The sequence below is a fragment of the Xenopus laevis genome, chromosome 4L (genome assembly GCF_017654675.1).
Source record: "Xenopus laevis strain J_2021 chromosome 4L, Xenopus_laevis_v10.1, whole genome shotgun sequence".
In the NCBI taxonomy this organism is placed as follows: domain Eukaryota; kingdom Metazoa; phylum Chordata; class Amphibia; order Anura; family Pipidae; genus Xenopus; species Xenopus laevis.
The window spans coordinates 136,139,139-136,162,292 of NC_054377.1; the positions used below are offsets into that span (position 1 = coordinate 136,139,139).

The 23,154-nt window shown below is 41.0% G+C and overlaps 1 protein-coding gene across 2 annotated transcripts in view; it reads right to left on the reverse strand.

Annotated features, from left to right (window-relative positions):
• Positions 1-22,460, reverse strand: part of slc26a6 (anion exchanger SLC26A6) — a 31,835-nt gene extending 9,375 nt beyond the window's left edge. Inside the window, exons 1-15 of one of the 2 annotated variants that reach the window (XM_018256674.2) lie at positions 19,882-20,025; positions 18,706-18,898; positions 18,454-18,593; positions 17,685-17,795; positions 17,205-17,371; positions 15,694-15,858; positions 14,935-15,087; positions 13,147-13,229; positions 10,930-11,077; positions 7,219-7,332; positions 7,057-7,134; positions 6,191-6,286; positions 4,515-4,621; positions 2,731-2,800; positions 541-633 (exon numbers count right to left, since the gene is read on the reverse strand). In XM_018256674.2, the coding sequence (XP_018112163.1) occupies positions 541-633; positions 2,731-2,800; positions 4,515-4,621; positions 6,191-6,286; positions 7,057-7,134; positions 7,219-7,332; positions 10,930-11,077; positions 13,147-13,229; positions 14,935-15,087; positions 15,694-15,858; positions 17,205-17,371; positions 17,685-17,795; positions 18,454-18,593; positions 18,706-18,863 (1,683 nt within the window). In that variant the 5' untranslated portion in view covers positions 18,864-18,898; positions 19,882-20,025. 2 annotated transcript variants of the gene reach the window in all.
• Positions 22,461-23,154: the final 694 nt, after the last annotated feature.

The following is a 23,154-nucleotide window of genomic DNA, read 5'->3' on the forward strand; positions in this document are numbered from 1 at the left end:
TTTTTTTTTTTTAAAAAATAACCCATGTACATATGTTTTCCAGAACATTTATAGAAAAATTAAGTGAACGTGTACTTTCCTTAAAAAATAGGATATGGTATCCTTTTACTATAAACATTTATTTGAACTGGGTAATCTAACGGGATTCCCAGAAATTCAATATTTTCCATATCAATACATTAATTTCTAACAATGGGTTTGACTGCTTTGAGCATTGACTTCAATAAGGGCACGTGCTGAGCCCCCCTGAAGATTTGCTTTTGCAGGGGGACCTGGTGTGGTTATGCCCCTGTTTTACACCCAACCAATTGTTAAAAAGTCAATGCAAATTGTATAATATGATTAAAGAGAGAACAATCATTCCAATGCAGAAAAGAAATTGTCCCTTGTGAAACATTAGTATTTGCTATGAGTGGGACGCATTGTTAGTGAATGGTGAGTGGATATCTTACAGAGAATAACATGGTATTTGTGCATGAGCCTAGGCAGGGATTTTCATTAGTCTTTAGTGAATCAATTCCTAAAGGTTTACACACTTACCATCTTTTTAACAGCCTCTGCATACAGATTAGCATTGGCAAAGTAAAGGGTGCAGGATGACTGGAAGATCTTCACTCCTTGTATTTCTTGTACCTTTGATAGAATAAGATAGCAATAAGATCGGGTTTATACAGGGGTGCACCTGTCATGAGGCAAAGTGAGAACCTTGTAACATCCAGCATTGCAAAAAGCAGCTCCTGATAACTTTAAAGGACAAGAAAAGTGTAAGGCTAGGACTACACAAACAATTCCGGTGTGATCCGACGCGATGCAAAAAAAAAAAAAAATCGGGTAGGAGATAGAATTGTCACATGGTGTCGCAGCATTGATCCGACTGCGTCGGATGCAGACGCTGCACGCTGTTGCGTTGGATCAACACTGCAACACCATGCGACAATTCTATCTCCTACCTTGTTTTTGTCGTATGTGACAAGTCGCATGCGTTTTGCCGCAGTGCGTCGCATTGCGCCGGAATCGTTCGTGTAGTCTTAGCCTAAGAGTAAATATAGGCCCATGGAAAGGCATACCTTTATCCTCGTTTGCAGTTCCCATAATATTCCAGCCATTTTTCAGTATCAAACCGTCAGTTTACAAAAAACTCAGACTAAAGGAGCATGCACAAGGATTACTAATAGGCGCATGCACAGAGGATAAATGTGTGAGCGTGCTATGTGTATTACGAGCAGGATTGTTCGGTCCGATATTTTCGCTCTTGCACATTACTTCAGCAGTGGCAGTGATAGTGACGTATGTGAATGAAAGATGGGCCTCATGACTACTGATGGATGAATTTATTTGCCAGGCATGGATTTGTGGTGAATTTCCACATTTCGCCACCTGCATATTGTTTCACGAAACTGCTGCAAAAATTCGCCGGTGAGAAAATTCGCTGCGACAAAAAAGTTACACGTTTAAAAATTGTCGCACGTCAAAATAATTTTGACGCCCAATGACTTCAATGCATTTCGCGCACAATTTTTTTCCAGAGTTTTGCAAACATTTTCGGCAAATCGAAATGGGACACAGGGACAGCAAGAGACATAAATCAGTATTCTTAAGAGGAAATCTAGTGATCTACTTTAGCAAGGGGTGATTTATTTAACACCAGCTTATTGAACTCAAGGGTTTCCTTGTTCTTTGTCCAGATAATAAACTGAAAATTCATCTATTCTAATGCAGAAAGAGCAATTGCGGACAGACCCGCTCCAACGCAATATAGCTAAGAACAGTGGGGAGAGGGAGGGCAGCTTCACAGCACCCGCCTCAGGGTCCAAAATTGCCCCTGGGTTTATAATGTAAAAATCATTCAAACAGAAGTGAACACAGATATTAGTGATATGGATGGGAAGCTGGGGAGATCAGAGAACCAACAGCCAGGAGGCTGCCTTATACATAAACATGTAATTTTAGTAGTAATGTTTCAAATGGTGACCCTTCACTTTAACTCTCTAGGTACGTTTCTTGGAAATAGACATACGTTAACTAATAATAGCATGCTGGGGTCCTCTAGTGACCAGACAGAGGTATAGCCCATTACTTCAAAAAAAATTCCACATGCATACTTTTTAGAGAGAAAATATTGTTTTATTAAATCATTTTAAAATATCAACAACTCCCCACATGGAGCCTAACACGTTTCATGCTTATCTAGCACTTAGTCATAGGCAATCTCTTTAAGTAATGATTTAAGTAATGACCCTTCACCTTAAGGGCTAGTCCACACGGGGAGATAGCGACGCGTTTGCGGTCGCGGCGACAAAGCGCCGCGACAGTCGCCGCGACCGGCGCAGGCGACAGTTTTGTATGGGCGCCTATGTAAAAACGCCTGTGCTAACCACACGAGGCGATGCGCTTTTCAACAGTCGCCTGAAAAAGCCTGGCGAGGCATTTTCAGGCGACTGTTGAAAAGCGCATCGCCTCGTGTGGTTAGCACAGGCGTTTTTACATAGGCGCCCATACAAAACTGTCGCCTGCGCCGGTCGCGGCGACTGTCGCGGCGCTTTGTCGCCGCGACCGCAAACGCGTCGCTATCTCCCCGTGTGGACTAGCCCTAAACCTAACAATTATGTGGGACCACTAGAAGATTCTATGGGAGCAATTCTATGCTTTATTACTCTCTGTTTGTAGCACATGTAACGTAGGTTATACAATGGGTGAAACAGCCGTGAAAGAGAACACTTATACAGTTACCTGATCAAACTGGGCTACGTCTCTGTAGATATCAGTATTGTGGACCTTTCCCAGGATGGAGTAATGGGGTCTAAAGAAAGATCATGATTTATATGTTGTTTTGTGGATAATTCAGATGAGAAAATCTGTATTCATTTTTGTGAATCCTTACACCTCAGAATATTTATTGGTGCCCTTAATGGACCAGTAACATCAAATTTTTTTTTTAAAAAAATTCGTTAGTATACATTGAAAAAAAAACCCACCAAGACAAATTAAACGTTAAAATCGCAAATCGTTTAATAAGAAATAACTTGCAAAAACTCCGCTTGCGCTCCTCTTCAGAAAAGACAACAGGGCAACAATCCATTGTGCGGAGGATTTCTCCTCCCTGGCTATCTCCTATAAGGAAGGCAGGGAGGAGTAATTGACCGCCGCACGATAGATTGCGATCGCCTTTCCTCAAGTGGAGCGCAAGCGGAGTTTTGGTAAGTTATTTGTTAATAAAGACTTTGTGATTTTAAAGTTTAATTTGTCTTGGTGTTTTTCTTTCAATGTTGATGTTACTGGTAACAGCTATACTGTATGGTACCTAAAATCCAAAATACCAATATAATGCATCACATTTTTAAAACAATTAGTGTGTTCTCTGGGTAAATTACAGAAAACATTAAAGTCTGAATGGCTAAAAAAAGTCCAATAGGATCAGTGCAGCTCCCATTGACTTCTATGGGACCTGGACTGTGTTTACTTGGTGAAGCTTTGTATTTGAGTTTATCCTGGTTTTTACACTTAATAAATCTCCAATTCTTTGAGTTTTAGAGAAATTTTTAAAAAACACAAAAATACGATTTGTAAATAAAAGGAAATCTGAATGTTAGTAAATAGGCCCCTAAGGGGGTTATTTATCAAGATTGAATGTCAAGTCTTTTATACCTCGAACGAACTTGAATGCAACTCACAACTCAAATGGTTTCTTATTTAAGAAAAAAACTCAAATGGAAACAATTTGAGTTTGAGTTGTAAAACCTGAATTAAACAAGTTTTCGACAAAAAATTGATTGAGTTTTCAGGCAAAATCCCTCTGAATAAACTGGAACATCATGAAGGCTATTAACATTTTCAAATGGTTCAAGGGACCTGCCATCTTTACTCCTACATGACCTCAACAAGTTTTAGATGGTGTATTTTCGGATTCAAGCTATTTCCAGGGTCGGGGTATAATAAATATCGAAAAATTTAGGGGTTTTTTTTACCCGAAAAAGTTTTGACCAAAAAATAACTGAAGACTGAAATCTTAAAAAACACATCTTAAAAAACACAAATGAACCTTAATGGTTGGGGCAGGCGGGCAGATTCGGGGAGATTTAGTCGCCTGGTGACCAATCGCCTCTTCTACAGGCGTCAATCTCCCAGAACTGCCTTCTGTCTGCTTGAACAAAGAATCGCTGCGCTTCCATTTCCGAAGTTGCCCGAAGTTTCCTCGCGAGTTCGGAAATCGAAGCGCCGCAATTGCATTTGCACAGGCAATTCTTCATTCAAGAAAACTGAAGGCGATTGGTCGCCAGGCGACTAAATCTCCCCGAATCTGCCCGTCTGCCCCAACCCTAATAATAACCCCATTAGTGTTTCATTGGCTTTAACCAATTTTATCGCCTTTATTTGTGATAAGATTGTCCCTGTTAACGATGATTCTTCTGGATTAAGTATATGGATTTGGTAAAAAATTTAGCTCACTTTTCAGCTAACAGAAAATAGAATCATTTTTGAAAGGATAAAAATAGCTGAATTTTGGAATGACTTACTTCTGGGTTCTGAAGATGACAGTTAAGAGTGAAAATGCCACGGAAACAGCCAGTCCGATATCCAGGTTCAGCAGAATTGTAGCAATAAACGTAACCAGCCACACCAACTGTAATTGGCCAAAAAGACAATCACACAAGTGGATATTTCACAACGCCCTGTCCATACTGTGTTAATGTAGATTAGCCATTAGTTTTATGAGAAGACACTTGTTTCTCAGAATTCTACAGGTTAGCTCTTTACAGGATTATATTGTGTTATTAGTTTCAGTTTGTCAGAAATTTAGCTTGGACTAGATCATATGTATGACCAAAGTGGTAGTGTTTATTATTGGCTATTTGCTCTCCTTTAGAAAAGTGCAGAATGTTGCCAAGCTAGAAAACATTTTTACGTAAATGATTATTAATTATTGAAAAGAAGAAAATTAGGGTCTCAACAAGCACTACCCAATTATTTTACAACAGTTCAAAATCAGCCAAATCAATCTAAGGAACCCATTTTTTTAATCCCACAGAGTGCCGGTCCAAGTGGGAGCCACCGACCATTTCATCTCTAATCAAAACATGGGAGAGCTCTTAAGTATGTAAATCAGTCTCATAAAAAGGAAGAAACATCCTAACCCCCAAACTCAATAAAAAGAATAGCTATTAAAAAAAAAAAAAGGAAGAACCAAGTTAACTAATGCTAACAAAATAGTAATTGTTGGGAGTATGGCTCCAGTCACTACATAATAAAGTTTAGTGCACCACAGAGCAATATATCATCCTAACTTCTTTTGTTGAGATCACATTTCCAGTTGCTTCGTGGTGGAAGACTTTGGGCTTAAGAAGGTTGGGCAAAGCTAGTTCCTTAGACATGAGGGCCACATGAAAATCCAAAGATATGTTACAATCCCATATGAGGTACATGAAGTTGCATTGTGGTTTTGGCCCAAACGAAATTTTATTGGCAATATTCATATCTGATGTTAAAAAAAACTATGCCAGAACAATGGTTTTTCCCATTCCTCCTGGTCTAAGTCTACAAAACCACCCTCCACTTATTAAAAGCTGATTAAAAGGGATCAGTGCAGGACTGCTCCTGCCATGAGGCAAGGTGAGAACCTTGCCTCAGGTGGCACGGAGAGGCCAGTTACCAGGGGTGGCAAAAAACCGACTGATAACTTTGAGAGCTGAATTTCCATTTTTTAAAACGTAAATTCGGCTCTGCTAGTGCAGTGAGCGAGCACAATAGCGCACACTGCACTAGCGATGCGGCCACCCCTTGACCAGCTAAGACGCTAGAGGTTAGAAGTGCAGAGCGGGAAGGGAGGCGGAATCAGAGCTACTGCCTCAGACGACAGCAGCCTCTGAAATTACCCTGGATCAGGGTTCTACAAAGTTGGGCTCGGCAAGTAAAACCATAACTAATCAGAATTAGACCAAAACGTCATGCCTACATTTTTATATCAAAAATTATTCTTATTCACTCGGGGGTCCACTTCTGATTTCTGTAGATACACCTAGAGACACCTAAGTGCCGGTTGGTACGAAAAGCGTACGGTGGGCCATGTGGGGTCAGTATGTATCCTATTTTTAATAGGAATTTGAATAAATAACTTATTTTTACTACTGAAAAGCTTTGGGACATATATCTTTTGATATAAATCGTTTTGCATACATTGAAATCAAGTCCTTACCAGATCAAATTTGTTGGATCTCCATAACATTGGCACATCAGTAAACTGCTTGTAAATACCTTTGAGATTGACTACAACAACTGCAGCCAGTATGGCCTGAAGATAAACAGAGAAATAAATAGAAATGGGAAATCCTAATCATATACTCCTATTCACTCATACACACTAAATTTTCTTTCATTTTTCAAACTGTACTAGACAAGATAATGGTATTTGTTGTTTAATTGCTATAGATTTTAAGATCCTAGCACTGCTTCTGTACATATGCATCATTTCTTTTGAAAGGAGAAGGAAAGGCCAATTTAATTGGGGGTGCCCAAAGTTAGGCACCCCCAAGTGATTATATATACCTTCTTCCAGCGAGCACCACAGATCGGCTTCCTTCTTCAAATTTCCTGGGGCAGATGCATGTATAGTAGAACGAAATATCCGAATTCTTCGTTAAAGTTCAACTTTTCACGCTACTGCGCATACACGCCCACGCGAAGAAAGAAGGAAGCTGATCACTCTGTGGTGCTCGCTGGAAGAACCCCAAGCCGGAGCAGTTTTCTGCTGATAGGAGCACCGACCAGTACATCAATACAATAAGGTAAGTACATCAATACAATCACTTGGGGGTGACTAACTTATCACACCCCAAGTAAATAGAGCCTTTCCTTCTCCTTTAATAGATCTATATTCCTGTAGGAACAGATCCACTGGAATATTTGTACTCATAAGAGGCTCAGGCCTTGAAAATATTTGAATCAAAATTATGGTACACATGGAAACAGTTTATTCAGGTATTACAATGTTCTAAAGTATTTCATGCAATAGTACAGAAACAAATCAAGAGGTGAAATTCACCATGTTGTCATTTCACTCACTTTTGGTAGGGTTTCAAACAGCTCCCCAGCTTTTAGAATGATAATAAGGATGACCAAGGAAGAGACAGCACTGGCTACCTAAACACAAGTGGATATGATTTTTTGGGGGGGCATAAAGTCAGCACAAACATGGCCATAATGACATTAAAGAGAACAATGTACCTGACTGTGCCCTCCTGTGCTTTCTTGCACCAGACTTCTTGACATGGCTGTCCCAATTGTGAAGCACTGAAAGAAGCTTCCTATTGAATTACTCAGCCCCAAGGCGATCAGTTCCTGCAGGTGAAGGCAAAACACCAAATCCATTAGGCATAGTGAAGGAAAACACAAGGCCTATAAAGCTTAATGGTGTAACATTTTGCACCAGTTCTATTAAACTACAGAAACAAATCAAAACGTTTTCCATTAGCTCCTACCTGATTATTGGTTGCCATGTGATGTGCTAAATAATTTGCAACTTTTATAGCTTTACCATAAAGGTATATGTTATGCATTGACTATTTTTTTAAGGTAAACCCTGTTCTACAAGCAACAGCTGTGGTCCTCCCAAATATCTGATCCCAATGGTATGCTGCAAGTAATTGGAAATGTTTGTCCATTCTTTCCAACATAGGAATCAGATACAAGACCAACACTCGAAGGCTGTTACTTGCACTCTCCAGGTTCCTCTGCAAAAAAAGATATTTCTGCCCCTTCACCAGCCACCCAGGCTTGTAACTGCTTGTAATAGTCATTTGCATGACAGCCTGGAAAACAAAAGTTGGAGAAAATAGCAAAGCAACTCTACTCCACCCCACATCTCTGAACTTATCGCCAAGTACTCACCAAAGTGCACGTTATGTTCATATACTCAGTACCTCGCCCATTATCTCTTCACATACAGGCATTCAAAATTTGGCTACAGCTGAACCCCTTTTCTGGAATTCTCACCCATGTTCCATTCAAAGTTCTGGCCAATTTCTTGGTATTTAAACTGTCTCTTTTTTTTTGCCCACGACTTTTTTTTACAAATCATATTTTCTTTCCAAATGTGTTTTTTATGTTTCTCAAAAATTCTAGAAATGTTTAAGAAGTGTAAAAACCACAAAAAAACGCTACTACAAAACTTTGCCTATTAAAAGCAGTTGAGGCAGTCCATGTCCCTCCGGCGGGTCTGGCATGACCCTGTTAGCTTTCATATATGGGACATTATAACTCCTGCAACGGGCAAGATTAAACCACTGTCGCTGATACAGGAGCAGATGGAGACTAAAACGATACCATACTACCAATACGTACAAATCTCAAACTATGTCAGAACCATGACTAAAGGACAACCTAACCTATCCCTCCATCCTTTTGAAAAACTCGCCAAAGATGGGCCCTCTCAGAGAAAACTGATCACTAACATATATAACATGCTGGTTACATTGCCTACAGACCCCTTTTCGAAACACTCATATATGCGCTATTGGGAAGAGAACCTATCAACTAACTTATCCTATGAAGATTGGGAAGAAATATGGGAGAATGCCAAAAAATCCTCCACATGTGTTCGATATAAAGAGAATGTATACAAAATCCTACTTAATTGGTACTACACCCCGGATAAACTCCACACCATATACCCTACCACAACGGACAGATGTTGGAGAGGCTGCAAACAACGAGGCACACTAGCACATCTAATGTGGTATTGTCCCGTAATCGTCCCGTACTGGGAAAGGATGTCAACACTTTTAAGCAGGGTGCTTTTTCGGAACATACCACTTGATCCTTGGATATATATACTGGGTAAACCCCTCGAGGGGAATCCCAAAGCAGATCAAAGGTTAATGAACCACATACTCACAGCGGTTAGGAGACTTATATGTTCAAAGTGGAAACAAAGATTAGCCCCTACTATGACTGAAGTGCAAGATAAAGTGGAAGACATACGCAGAATGGAATATATGTCAGCCATACATAATCACAGCAAATCAGCTTACGATAAGATATGGACGAATTGGATATACCATTTTCCCAACATTCATACAACAACATAATCACTATGACCTTCCAGAATATAGGGGCCCAGAGCGCCTACACAGCATGCACAGTTTATGACTGCAGAGAATGGACACGACTACATTCTTTGATTAGGGCCTCTTTGCACTAAGTCCTCTGTAGGGGCCCCTATGGGTTAATCTGCCCTGCAGCTTTAAGGCCCCCACCTTTTTCTTAGAGTGATCTGCCAGGAGAGAATGACACTCCCCTGCTACACTGCTATATAGTGAGTGTAGGGAGTGGCCACTTCCTCTTTGGCCTGTGGATGCTGATCCAGCTGGGTGTGCTCAGGGGAGCCTGGGCACAGCTAGGCCCAGAAAGGCCCATGTGCTTTGGAGAAGAAGTCGGGGAGCAGGTAACCCCGTGAATGAGGAATAGTTACACTAGGGCAGACTTGTCATAGTCTCTCTAGGAGAGAAAGGCAGAGAGGTGAGAGAGAAAGAGCAGCTGAAGCTCCAACAAGGATTTGCAGTAAGGGAGTAGCTTCCCAGAGGCTTTATGTGTTGCCTCCAGTCAGGGACCTCAGTGAAGAGGGACTGTAGGGTAGAAGCTGCTTTCCTGACAACTTCCAGGAGGGAATGTGTGTGATACTGCAAATGCCTAATGGAGACCTTTCCTCTGTGAGAAATGCCTAATGCCTGCAGCTCTGTGTGAGAAATGTGCTATTGCCTCAGCTCCTGCGTGAGTACTAAACCTGTGGTCACTTGCCTCGTGCATAGTTAAATAAACCGTTTTCTGTTTTACTGCAAGAACCTCCTGGCGCCCATCTTTTGTTGTATGCACAGTAACCTGGGGGATGTAGTTGCACTACACCATAGAGGGAACACTTCCACATGGCGAAGGCCTTGACCCTGTTGTGTAAGTTGCAGTGTAACCCATGCTTCTACTGCTAGCTGGACAGTTAACTATTTGTGTGCTATGCAGCCCAAATAGGTGTTACACCTCCTTTCAATTTTTCTGCGATACTTTAGACCCACATCTCCTAATTCCATATCACTCTTTGACTGGTTCACCCAGATACCACACTCCAAACTTTGATGTAGAGTGGGGCTGCACCTTGTGAAACCTTATGACGCTGTGATATTTCATTGTATTTAGTCAATCGTATCCACAACCTTGCATACTTCAGTTTCTCAACTGTATATTTTTTTTTCTTTTTCCTATGTGTTTTTTTCTGTTTTCTTATGTTTCCTATTTTGTCTTACTTATTATTTGTGTAAAATTCATAAAACTACTTAAATAAAGAGTTATAAAAAAAAAAGCAGTTGAGGTCCCATAGCAGTCAATGGGAGCTGCATTGATCCAATTAGACATTTTTTTTAGCGATTCAGACTTTGAGGTTTTTGGATTTATTTTCCTAGTAATTGTCTGAAAATTTTTGAGATGTTTTAGAGGTTTTTGGATTTTTAGCGCAATGGTCATTCTTTTTTGTTCAGGCTTTTTATATTTGGATAAATATAATAAATTAAATGGCATTCAGGATTTTAACAAAACTCCATTTATTTGTGGTTTCAAAAACCAGTAAAATGAGAATGTTAATAAATGGGACTCCCAGTGCCACCTGCTAAACTCAGTGCTACATTTCTCAATTTGTTGACTCCAGATCAGGTTCAAACTGAGATTCAAAAAGGGCCCTGGCATTTCTTATACACAGAGACCCAAACAGTCCCCACAAACCCAATAAACAGTCTTTCTTACAGTGGCCCCTCTGGCAGTTGCCAGAATATACAGACTGCAAGTCCAGGCCTTCTACTGATCTTACCCATCCTGCCACACAATATGCATGGAATATACTGTATATAAATTTAAGAAAAAAGAAACTGTAAGAAAAAGAAAGAAGTAACCCACCTGATTGCTGTCAATATTGTATCCATGTTTAACACCAAACATCTTAGCCAGGGAGATGGTAAAGGCATAGACCACAACAGCGATGGCAAAGGCATTGCCGACCACTCTTGCAAAAATATTTGTGTTTGGTAACATTGGAGCTTTCATCCTGTAATCACAACATTATATCTAAAGCTCAGGAAAAGAATCTGTAAAATTTCATACATGTTAAGGGTAGCACCAAGTCAGTGGTATAAAGACGACCTGTACCTTAAAGGACCAGTAACATCAAAAACATTTTTTTAAAAAATTCGTTACTATACATCAAAAAATAAACACCAAGACAAATAAAACTTTAAAATTGCAAAGCCTTTATTAAGAAATAACTTACCGAAACTCCACTTCCGCTCCTTTTCAGAAAAGGATACAGGGCGACCATCCATTGTGCGGCGCTGGATTTCTCCTCCCTGGCTATCTCTCATGTTATACTGACAGCATGTGAAGCGGCTGCACCTCGATGTGGAACAGTTGTAGGTGCTGCGTCGGAAGGTTGATCATTCACAGCAGCAGCTCTCTGGCGTTCATCTTGTACTACACGGACTCACACACAACCCAACAGCCTGCCTTTTTTGTTTATTTTGTGCCCCTGAGGAAGACCCTTAAAGGGCACCAATCATAACTAAAATCATTTACTAAGTAAATACACTATGTGAAAGTTCAAGAAATCCGATTTTTAAAACAGTTAGAATTGTTTGTATAATGTAAATGATCAGCTCACTATTCCTTCTGCAAGATCTCCCCTATCTCCCCTGCAGTTCTAGCTGAGGCAGACATCTTGGATTTCACTGGCTCCTCCTACCTATATCTTCCCAGCCAACTGTAGCTCTGAAATCTCGCACATGCTCAGTTGAAATTCCTTGCTTGCTTATCAACCCTTCTAAGCTATTTTCAAATCAGCCAAACCTGTGTGTTAGCTGCTGTTCAGTAGTGCTGCCACCTGCTGGAAGTTACTGTGTGCCCTTCATTTGCACAATAACATCACCAGCAGGGGACAAGATAGGGAAATCTCCTGATTCTTCTAGTGGAGGAGTTTACTTTAACAAGGCATTCTGGGTAGAATACTCAAAGCAGTGTTACAATCTGAGCATGCTCCTGAAATTTGCATATTAGAGTCTCTGTTATAGTCTCAGTATGGCCTCCCTCAGTGAAAGAACCCATTTGACAAAGTAAGGGATTTTTTTAAAACCTGCAGTTTTTTTCAAAAAACTATATATGTAGTTTGATTAAACGTGTTTATGTTGTACTGGTCAGATTGTTAATATGTGTTCGATTTTGACTGTGATAGGTGCCCTTTAAGGTCGAAACGCGTTGGGCTCACTTTCTTATATTTATTTTTCTATATTTTTCAAATCGGGTGTGCTATCCATTGCTCTAATTATTTGCCTCTCTGTGTAGCCGGCTCTGTGTGCAAGTTGGGGGGCGGCACTGCGCATGCAAGAGATACCCTTCTATAGGGCGAGAGTGGGATCGGACTCGTAGAGTGGTGGGTCGTGTGTAAGTCCGTGTAGTACAAGATGAACGCCAGAGAGCTGCTGCTGTGAATGATCACCCTTCCAACACAGCACCTACAACTGTTCCACACTGAGGTGCAGCCGCTTCACATGCTGTCAGTACAACATGAGAGATAGCCAGGGACGAGAAATGGATGGTCGCCCTATCGCCTTTTCTGAAAAGGAGCGGAAGTGGAGTTTCGGTAAGTTATTTCTTAATAAAGGCTTTGCAATTTTAAAGTTTTATTTATCTTGGTGTTTATTTTATGATGTATAGTAACAAATTTTTTAAAAAAATGTTTTGATGTTCCTGGTCCTTTAACTAAGGCTCTCTCACTTAATCAACCCATGGGAACTCCCCTCTCTCCACCCCACTACGGTAAAGGCACATGCAATAGATCTTGGCTAACACTTTTCAATTTCTCTACTGAAGAAGCTTATAAATACACACACAAAGCTATTCCTATCAGCAATAAGATTTGACATCTGTAGTGCAGTTAGAATAATAAAAGCAAACATCTGATTTGTAGTTCACCTTAAGCCAAAGATTTGAAATCCAGCTCTATTTTTGAGTGTTTTCTAGATCGGCTAACCCTTCAGCCCCTTGAAGTCTATACCCAAACTATAGATATTTTGTGTGAACATAATAAGTTATTCCAGATTATTACATTCTCTTTCCCTCTCTTACCCAGTTGGGATCTCCCCTACAATGTCCACTCCATAGACTTGGTGGAGACTGGCACCATATGATATCCCAGTGGCTACAATTAGCTAAAAACGAGAGAGAAAGATTAATCATCTGTAAAAATAAAAATCCAAATGATAGGTGATTACACAAGTAAAGTAAAAAGAATAAGTACAACAGATACCCTCTAGAATCTAGATCAATGATCCCCAACTAGTGGCTTGTGTGCAACATGTTGCTCTCCAACCCCTTGGATGTTCCTCCCAGTGGCCTCAAAGCAGGAGCTTATTTTTGAATTCCAGGTTGGAGGCATGTTTTGGCTGCATAAAAACAAGATGTACTGCCAAACATGCCCTCCTGTAGGCTGCCAGTCTACATAGGGTCTACCAGTAGTCAATCACACCCCAGGAACTTTTTGTGTTGCTCTCCAACTTATCTACGTTTGAATGTGGCTCACTGGTAAAAAAAAAAAGGTTAAGAACCCCTGTTCTAGATTAAACTTGACAGGGAGGGGCAAGAAATTTAGATATGGGCTAATCAGCATGGAAATGCATAACAGTAACAGACAAAGGTTTAGTTGAGGGCCACTGGGGGGCGGAGAATGACCAAGAACCTCAGAATTTAGATAACATTTTAAAACAAAATTACAAATTTATTAGCAAATATTCAGATTACGGAGGGGGTGGGAAAAGACTGTGTAAACTGGTACTGAAAGCTTCTGCCTGAGTTTCAATATTCTTCACTTAAGCAGGGAAATAAAACATGGCAAAATAGGAACAAATACTATATGAACTATCATTTGTTTCCCTTAAAGGAGAACTAAAGCTTAACTAAAGAAGTAGCTAGAAATGTTGTACATTATGTTTTGTGCTTCTGTACCAGTACAAGTCAACCACAGTCCTTTAGCAGTAAAGATCTGTGTCTCCAAAGATGCCCCAGTAGCTCCCCATCTTCTTTTCTGCTGATTCACTGCACATGCTCTGTGCTGCTGTCACTTACTGAGCTTAGGGCTAGTGATGTGCGTTTCCCTGACCCGCACCCGACCATAACCCGCCCTGCTACAACCCGCTGCTTTTATAGACCCGCGCCGCCCTGTCGATGACGTCACAATGGCGTCAAAAAAGGGGCAGGGTAAGTAGATGCAAGATTATAAAACCGGAACCCGGAAGACGGATGCCGGCATTTGAAGGTGGCGGGCGGGGAGAGCAGGAGAAGAGCTCAACCCGCCACCCGCGAGGAGCACTGCGAGGTCGACCCGAATCGACACGACCCACGGTTATCGGGTCGGCCCGCACATCACTATTAGGGACCCACTCACAATATACAGTACACATAGAATAGAAATGTCACAATATAAGGCTGATTAGTAATTAATACAGATAATTACTACATGGCAGCACAGAAACCAGTGCAATTAGCATCAGAATTTAATAATCAGCCCTGTAGCATCATCTTATATTACATACCAACTTCATTTTCTGCTGGATAATTAGTGACGAGCCCTAAGCTTAGCTTCTCAACAGCTGCTCAGAGCCCACTGAGCATGTGAGTGTCACACACTTTCCAAGATGGTGACCCCCTGTGACAAGTTTGAAGTCCTGGATCATTGCTGCTTTAAGGAATTGAAACTTTAGGCTGGTACAATAAGTTCATTATATAAAATATGGTATTTGTAAATTAATTTTTAGGGCTTAGTTCACCTTTAATAACAAAAAGTAGGAAGCCCCAAATTTGGGAACCATTGCTATAGCGTATATAAATATATCAGCAAGAATTACAAAGGTTTCTCACCGTGATGAGTTCGATTGGTATGGGCATACGGATCTTTGAGCTGTACTTGTCGTTTAGAAACTTAACCAGAAACAGAACAGTGATGGAGATGCACCCAATTAGAAGGGAAGCAATATTTGTCTCAGGAACCTTGGCACAGAGATTCACGAATGCCTACAGCAGAAAAACAAAGTTCCCGTGTCACACCACTGGCCAGATACTGTATATAACCAATGCATGATTATCCTTATATACAGTATGTGACAAATGTAAATGCTGTCCTTCATTTCGTATCCATACGGATGTATTACTTCAAAGAAAAATGTAATTCTATGTGTATACAGTTTAAAGATGAAGTCATATCTGTGTACTGTACTTTTTTCCCCTTTGCTCCAAAAAATACACTTTTATATTTACTATTGGTGTATTTTACTCCAGCCAGCTAATGGGGTATCTGGCAGAGCTGTATTTATATTTAAGCATACAAGGGCCTGTGCCTAAAGGCAGCAGCTTTAGGGGGGGTGGCCCTCAGGTGCCTATATATTTGAAAGATTTTCAAAGAAATTTTAAAAAATGCCCCCCGCCTCAGTAGGAGACTGCATAAATCCAGAGGCGGAGCTGGGGGTTTGAGGGGTACAGGGCCCATTGCAGTGAAACACAGAAGTGACGTTTTGTGACGTAGAGTGACACTAGACTTAAATACAGCCCTGACCTCTGGAGATGTTGTATAGCTGCATATATATGAATGGAAACAAGAAAGAAGAAATTTGTAATTCTTACATAAATTAGAGACAATGGATGACTTCTTTGGCTGATCTGCACGCCTAGAACACTCTTCATCTGAGACACAGTGACATGGATTGCAGCAGCACTGGTGTAGCCTCGGATCAAGGGTTCAGAGAGGTAGGTTACAACAAAGCCAACTTGCACCAGACCCAACATAATCTGTGAAAAGTAGAGGGGAAAGTGTACATGTAAATAAGAATAAGCAAGGGTAGCATTATATAAGTGGCAGTATAATGAGGGAACATGATACCCATTGCTATGTGTATAATGTTGGTTAAATCAGTGGATTTTGTGGGAGCTTAATTCAATAGCACTTATGCTACTATTTTTAATATGTGTTTATTTGTTCAACTATATTAAATGGACCAGAGCACTACCAGGAAACTGTAAACCAGTAAGTCTTATATCAGCAGCAGGGACATTTTTAAATGGATATAAAGATGTAATATAGGATTACATTTAATACCACTGATTATTGAGACAATTCATGTTTATTTAATGATCATTTTACTCAACAAATCTGAACCAAATCTGATGAGCATCAGACTACATCAGTGCAAGGCTGATGTACTATACTGGGACTTTGCTAAAGCATTTGCTACTGTTCTAGGTAACAGATGCATATAATTAGGATTCTGAAATTAGGTCAGAAGGTTTTGATTTGGGTAGAATTGTAGCTGAGTGACAGAGTAGAGGTTCATTATAAACAGTCTGTTTTTTAAAGACACACTTACAGGAGGACATGGATTGTGTATGATTGGAAGGAGATTTCAGCTCTAGCTCTATCATAAGGACAATGAGGTTATAGAAATCCCAACCAAGAGAGTTGATAATTTGTGATCAATTGGTGCAGGGGTATAACTATTAAGGAAGCAGACCTTGCAACTATTGGGGAGTGGGCGCAGAGGAGCACTGGAGGCCCTAAAATGATTTTGCTGTGGGGCCCAATACCTTTGAGTTATGCAGCTGTTTGGCATGGTTTAGAGATTAAGATTAATAATTAACTGTGTTGCATTTTCTAGGTAAGAATAAATCTTTCTTTCCTTTGGATCAACTTGTAGAGTATTTTTGGTTGCTTATATAATGTGTATAATATTGTATAATATGTTAATAAACCTATTAGATTGTGTAAAACCCTGAACCTGCACCTAGGTACCGTGTCATCCTGTATTGATAAGAATAGTTATGAAGAGTAGGTTGCAGGAAACCTGAGAGTGAAGGTTCATGTAGTTTCATTTTACTTCTATATCAAGCCATGCCTAGCACAGGGTGAGGTAAGCTGTAACCTCCTTCTAGGTAGTTCTAAACAATTGTGAATTTAATGGTGTTTTGTTATATCATATTTTATTCTATATGATATTACTAATCATATTTGAATGTGTTCCATGTACATACACTTGGAATGAGTACCTGTATGTTTGGGCTCACCTATGTATTAAAACACTGTATTATGTGCTGTTTCTTGACTCAGTAATCACAAACACTAATGCACAGAGACTTTTTACCTGAAAAAGTCCAACTAGGAATGTCAAGGCCGATGCCACCTCAACTCTGTCATTGTCTCTGGCTGCTATATCAATCACTGATTCATTTCCAGGTAACCTGTAGTTTTCTGACGGCACCAGTGATTCAGTCACACTACCAACCATCACAGAAATCACAGCAAAGGTTCCTATGATAAATGAGAGTGAATATATTGGATATTTTTAAAATATATATCTTGACAGCATCACTAGAACCAATAGAAAATGGCAACACTACTGATAAGATTGATGTTGCTCTTGCATGAAAGAGAATGTTGTACATAGAGTTTTCAAAATAATACTTTACATATTTTCATTGCATGGTTTCAGCAGGATCTGGTGTGCAGATCTGAGTCTAAAACAGGGCGATCCAACTGGATGATGGATGGATTTTGGCCACCAAGAAACGTATAGCAACCAGGGGTGAGGGTGCAAAGAGAAAAGCTTGAGTAATATTCTTACCAGGGGAAATATGTCTTGAAGTCCCAAATATGGCATAGAGAAGTACAGGGAAAAATGAGGAATACAATCCAAACACCGGTGGAACTCCAGCCAGTAAAGCATAAGCTAAACCTAAAGAAACAGGGAAAAGAGAAAATTAAATATTGTAAACCCACGCACATATGCACTTCTTTTCACTCTGTATGCTACTTTTGTGCATGCCTCTGATTCCAAGAAAGGTAATCTTCTGGAGCAGAGGAGGACTGTACTTCCCCAGCCTGGCCCGTACCCAACCACACAACAAATTTCAACTCTACCCAGCCCAACAAGTGATCAAACCCGCTGGTCACTAGAGGGGAGCATATGGACTTCACCTCAAAGGTTATTTCACGGGGGAACCTAAAAAGATTTTGCAGTGGTTTCCAGCAACTTCTGTTCAAGCCCACTATTCTTTAGCTGTTGTTACTCTACATTTGTTAGCATCTTCTAGCAGGTTTTCTTATCCCAAAATACCAACACTTAATGATCACACAGTGTTTCTCCACCTGTTACTCTGACTAGGGAAAATAAAACCAGCAAGTTAAGGACAACTCCCTACCCCATAATGATATAAGAGGAGGTAGGTTTGATATTCAGATTGGAGAGTTTATAGCTGGGAATAGAATAAGAGAGACAAGTAAATAGTTGAGTTATAAAATATTGTAATGACCTTTGGAAAACAGCAGTTTGTTTTCATATAGCTTCTAAGCATAACACCCTTATCAAAACTATATAACTGTGTGGTCTATACCTTGTGGGAGCTGAATGATGCCAACACTAAGACCAGATACTATGTCTCCCAGCAGCCATTCCTTTACTGGATACCGTGGTAACCAACCAAGAATTGGAATGAATTTCAGAAGCAGGGACTTTGCAACTGATCCGGAACATCTGGAACAGAAAACAAACTAGTGGAAGCTTAGCATAGCACAGACATATGAATGCCATGAGAAAGCCAGCATTGCATTTGCTCTAACTGCTTTCATGCTTTGCCTTCTCCTACCTTATCTTCTTCTTCATCCTGGTTAATGCGGAGGGAGCTGCTCGCTGAGATCTTGGTGCCATTTCCTCCAACTCGGCCTCACTCAGCACTGGATGCCTTACTGCAGGATCCATCACTATCCCATTACTGAGATCTTCCCTTCTACTGGGGACACCCATCTCTTTTCAGATCTACAAGTGTCCCTTGTGTAAACCTAAAACAAGATTTTTTTTACAAAAGATGTCACTTACAAGTCTTTTTTGCCTAAAGGATATTGATAGCATATCAGTTTATAATAATGTATTCAAATTAGGCTTGACCAACCCACTGGTCTTTCAGGTTTTGTTGATCTGCAACCCCCAACACTATCGATAGTGCTAATTGTACTTTAACAAGAACTGGAGAGCCAGAGGCTGCCCATGCTTGGTGTTTTTGGTTGGGAAAATGAAATCGAATTTGGGAAATCAAATTAAAGGGCAGGTAAGCCCCAGATATAATTTGTTTTGAAGGTTTTATAGCACAGAGCTGCTCTGCCCCTTTCCAGTGCTTCTAATTTTTCAGTCGACAAAAGCAATCCCTACTTACTTTCCATATGTAGCCTTCCTTATTCATTCCTTATTATGTATGTGATGTTCTTGGGGCATCAATTCAGCATAGGATTAGGAGATGCTACTTTAGCATTGCCAACACAATTTACAGCACAGTTCTTCTTGCTTAAGTGGTAGCAACATTTGTGGCTGAGGCATCTAGATGCTGTTATCGATGCACCAAGAAAGGTAGATTAACTTCACTCAGCAAACCATGAACATGCACCTTTTGCAGACATTTACATGGATATGCAGCCCATGTTCATTATCTGTGATACAATGTCTTGTTCAGTGCTACACATTGGTTTTTATACTTTTGGTTCAAGCCCACTTTATGGTGCAAAATTGGCATTCAGTGTAGCTCTGTTATTTTCCCAATCATATCTAGTACAGCAATTAAGTGTTGCCCGAAACTCATCTTAACTGACCTACAGAACTGCTGCCCTATGGACATTTCTGGAAATCTCTGATTTCAAGAAAATGTAGTTACAACAACTGTCCCTGTCTGCAAGAGTAGGGAAACGTCATTCATTGGAGTGTTTAGCCAAGTACAATAAACAACAGGAGGAAAGATAAAGAGACTAAAGATAAAGAGAAGTGACATTCCTACCTACAAAACTGGAATCCCTGAGGTCTGAGCAGTCCTAATGTTCAATCCTGAAGATTGAGAGGTGGGGGTGGAATCTGCTTCCCATCTCCTCTGCCATTCTCAGCAAGAGAACTTTGGACTTTCTCTTCCTGTTTAGCTGACTTATAAAAAGTGATTACTCTGTAACTGCTAGCTTGCCCTTTAATCCTTATCAGTGAAAAATGCTTAACCTTCTTGCTGCTGAACTTGTTTGGCAGCAGCTTATATTAGTAAATGTTGTTGTGATTAAAGGGAATGTCAACCCAAAAAATAATGTTTTTGCCTAATAAAAGAACAAGCAATTCTAAGCAACTTTGCAATATACAAATGTATATGTATTTTTTTCAGGCTCAGCGGCCCATCTCTGCTCATTTAAATTAGGTCGGCCAAAATATGCTAAAGCTGGCATTGTGAATGAGACACTTGCCTCCTAGCACCCCAATAGGCACAGGCTTTTTTTCCTGAATTTACCCCTGGTATGAAATACACAGTAGATATAGCTGCCCATACAACAACCAAAACACTCCCTAAAACTGCAGAGGCAAAACAATAATATCATCGCAATTTGGCACCTTACGTATGGACTTGTAGTTATGATACTGACGGCAGCACCCCAAACATTTGCAAATCAGAAGTAGGGACATTAATTCATCTGATCTGCCCAAAACCATGCTGCCGTGCCCCGAGGCCACTGCGTCCTAGTGCCGGCACCTGTGTTCGAACGCCCGTGCGTGAGCGTATGTCGGAGCACTGGGGATGATGCGTACAGGACCCCTTGGCCCACCCCCAATCTCCTGGAAACTTAACTTTTGTGCTCCTCCTTGCGATCTCCGCGACGCGGCCCACCCTCTTTTACATCACAGCACCGCCCCCTTTTAAATCACGGCTGCCCACTTTGGTTCCCGCCCCCCACCAGCCGGTAATAATTTTAGGAAAAGGTGGCAACCCTATGCCTGAGCCTTTGTGGCCTCGCCACAAATCCGGGCCTGGGCGTCACTACGTGCCAGTATGTGTCTAATGCTAACACTTTCAGCACACAGTCAGCAGTATAGACCAAGGGACAAATTTACTTACCTGAGAAAATTCACCACCGCTGGTTTCGCGCGGCCTGGACAACACTAATTCACGAAGAGCCGAAGTTGCGCACAGGGTACCGAACGCTTGCGAAGTTGCGCTAGCGAAAATACGATCAGCAGTTCAAAGTTACACTAGCGTTGGCTAATTTGCATACGGCGTGCAGTTAAAGTACAATGGACGTATATGCTGCAGCAAATACATTACAGTACACAAGGCCAGGAAACCTTAATAAAATTATATAGAGGTGTTATATTGGCCTACACATGTGCCCACAGTATAGTTTAGGTGCTTTATGTTATCAAATGTAGGGGGGAATGAGGGTACCCCAGAAAAAAAATTTGATCTTTTACAGCCTATCACCCTGTAAAAAGGAAAAGACGCCAGCGTTTTTTGGGACTTAGAGAATTTCAAGTAAGTCTTATCTACTCTATTGTACTTCGCCTGGTCTGCGGAGGCAAGTCTGGCGATAACGGTCAGTAAAATCAAAAACGTAGTGAATTTGCGTAGTAACGCTCTTTTACCAGATTGAAAATTCACCTCGCGTTAGAGTGCGAAGTTGCGCCAGAGTCTATCTCCTTGGCAAAATTACGCCAGCAACCGTTAGTGAATTGGCGAAGTGCCGAACTGACGTCACGCTGGCGAATTTGTGGCAGATCATTTCAATATTGACTAATGTGCCCAAATATTATCGCTACGGCTATGTGATTCCTTGTTTAAATGAGGCGCGGAGAATAAGTCCAAACAGACACCGCTTCTCCGCTTCCTAAACACCGTGTACGTGTCCATCTCCAGGAGTGAATGATCCAGATCGCAAGCTAGCTACCTCGGAATGGATGTCAGGCTGAATGGTCGGCCCCCACACATTTTCACCTCACCAAATCTAACCCTCGTTGCAAAAAGTTTGGACACCCCTGACCTATGTTATATAATATCACACAGCCCTTGCTAACTATTCCAACATGTGATCACTTCAACAATCTCAATAATATTAAATAACAACAGACATTGTGTTGGAATCTGTCCTGTTGACCTTAGCCTCATAAGGCACTGGCTATGCTACTGGTCATAGAGACTAGATTGGAACAACTACATCTGTTTATAAAACAGCACTGCAAATACGGCTAAATACATCTCGAGACAACTTTCTGGTGCAGATTTAATTTATTCATTAGTCTCTCTAGTATAAGTATTGTGACACTGAGGCAGTGTCCAGCATTCTATCCTTACCTCATAAATCTCCCCACTTGAGGGGGAAGAGAACTTACAGAAACATTAGAAAGTGGTGTAGTGACCAGCAGTAAGGGCAATCCTGACGAAAGAAGAAGTGTGTCTTATCCAAATGAATGGATAGTCCTCAGCTTCTCAGTAACCTTGCAGAGATACCTTTAAATCGTGGAGAGAGCAATGTGCCAGAGAAAATAACCCCCCTTACTAGCTGCTGCTGGGGAACTAACAACACAGCCCTCTATAGGGAGGGGGAATGAAAAGAGTGTGGGACACCGAATAGCTTTAGACCCGTTGCACTGTGACTGCATGAAAAACAGGAAGCAGGATCCTAAGGCATTCTCCCAAATGTATGCACACGTCAGTCAGGCAGCTCTGGGTCCTAAAACCCCCCATTTTACACATAAAAAATAGGAAATATCAGACTGGCAGAACTTAAAGCAGTGGATGTCAGACTGTTCAGTTCACGCCTCTATTGGAGGTCTAAGCTTTGGTCAGAGCCTCCATTAGCTCATAAAAACAATTTACAAAGCTGTCAACTCTCTTGAAAATCTTGTGAATCCCCCAATTTTCCCATTTGCCCTCCTGGTGTCTGGACGGTTATTAATTAAGAGGCTTAGTGTAGTTACTACAAGCCAAGACCCTTAAAGGACAAGCAAACCCAAAAGTTAAAAAACCCTACCTCCCCTCCCATCTCCTCCCAGCCTAAGTGTTACCCCGGGCAAATGCCCCTAACGTTTTACTTATCCCTCAGTGCTGATTCAGGCATCAGAGTTCACGGGCGCCATCTTCAGCCGCTTTGGTAATATACAGAATTTTCGTGAGTTTCGGTGCCTGTGCAGTTGTCGCGAAACAGAAAATTGCTCCAACTGCGCATGCGCCACTCCGCTGGTCTCGTTCCGAACATTACCTAAGAGAAGAAGATGGCACCTGTGAACCCTGATGCAAAAGGGA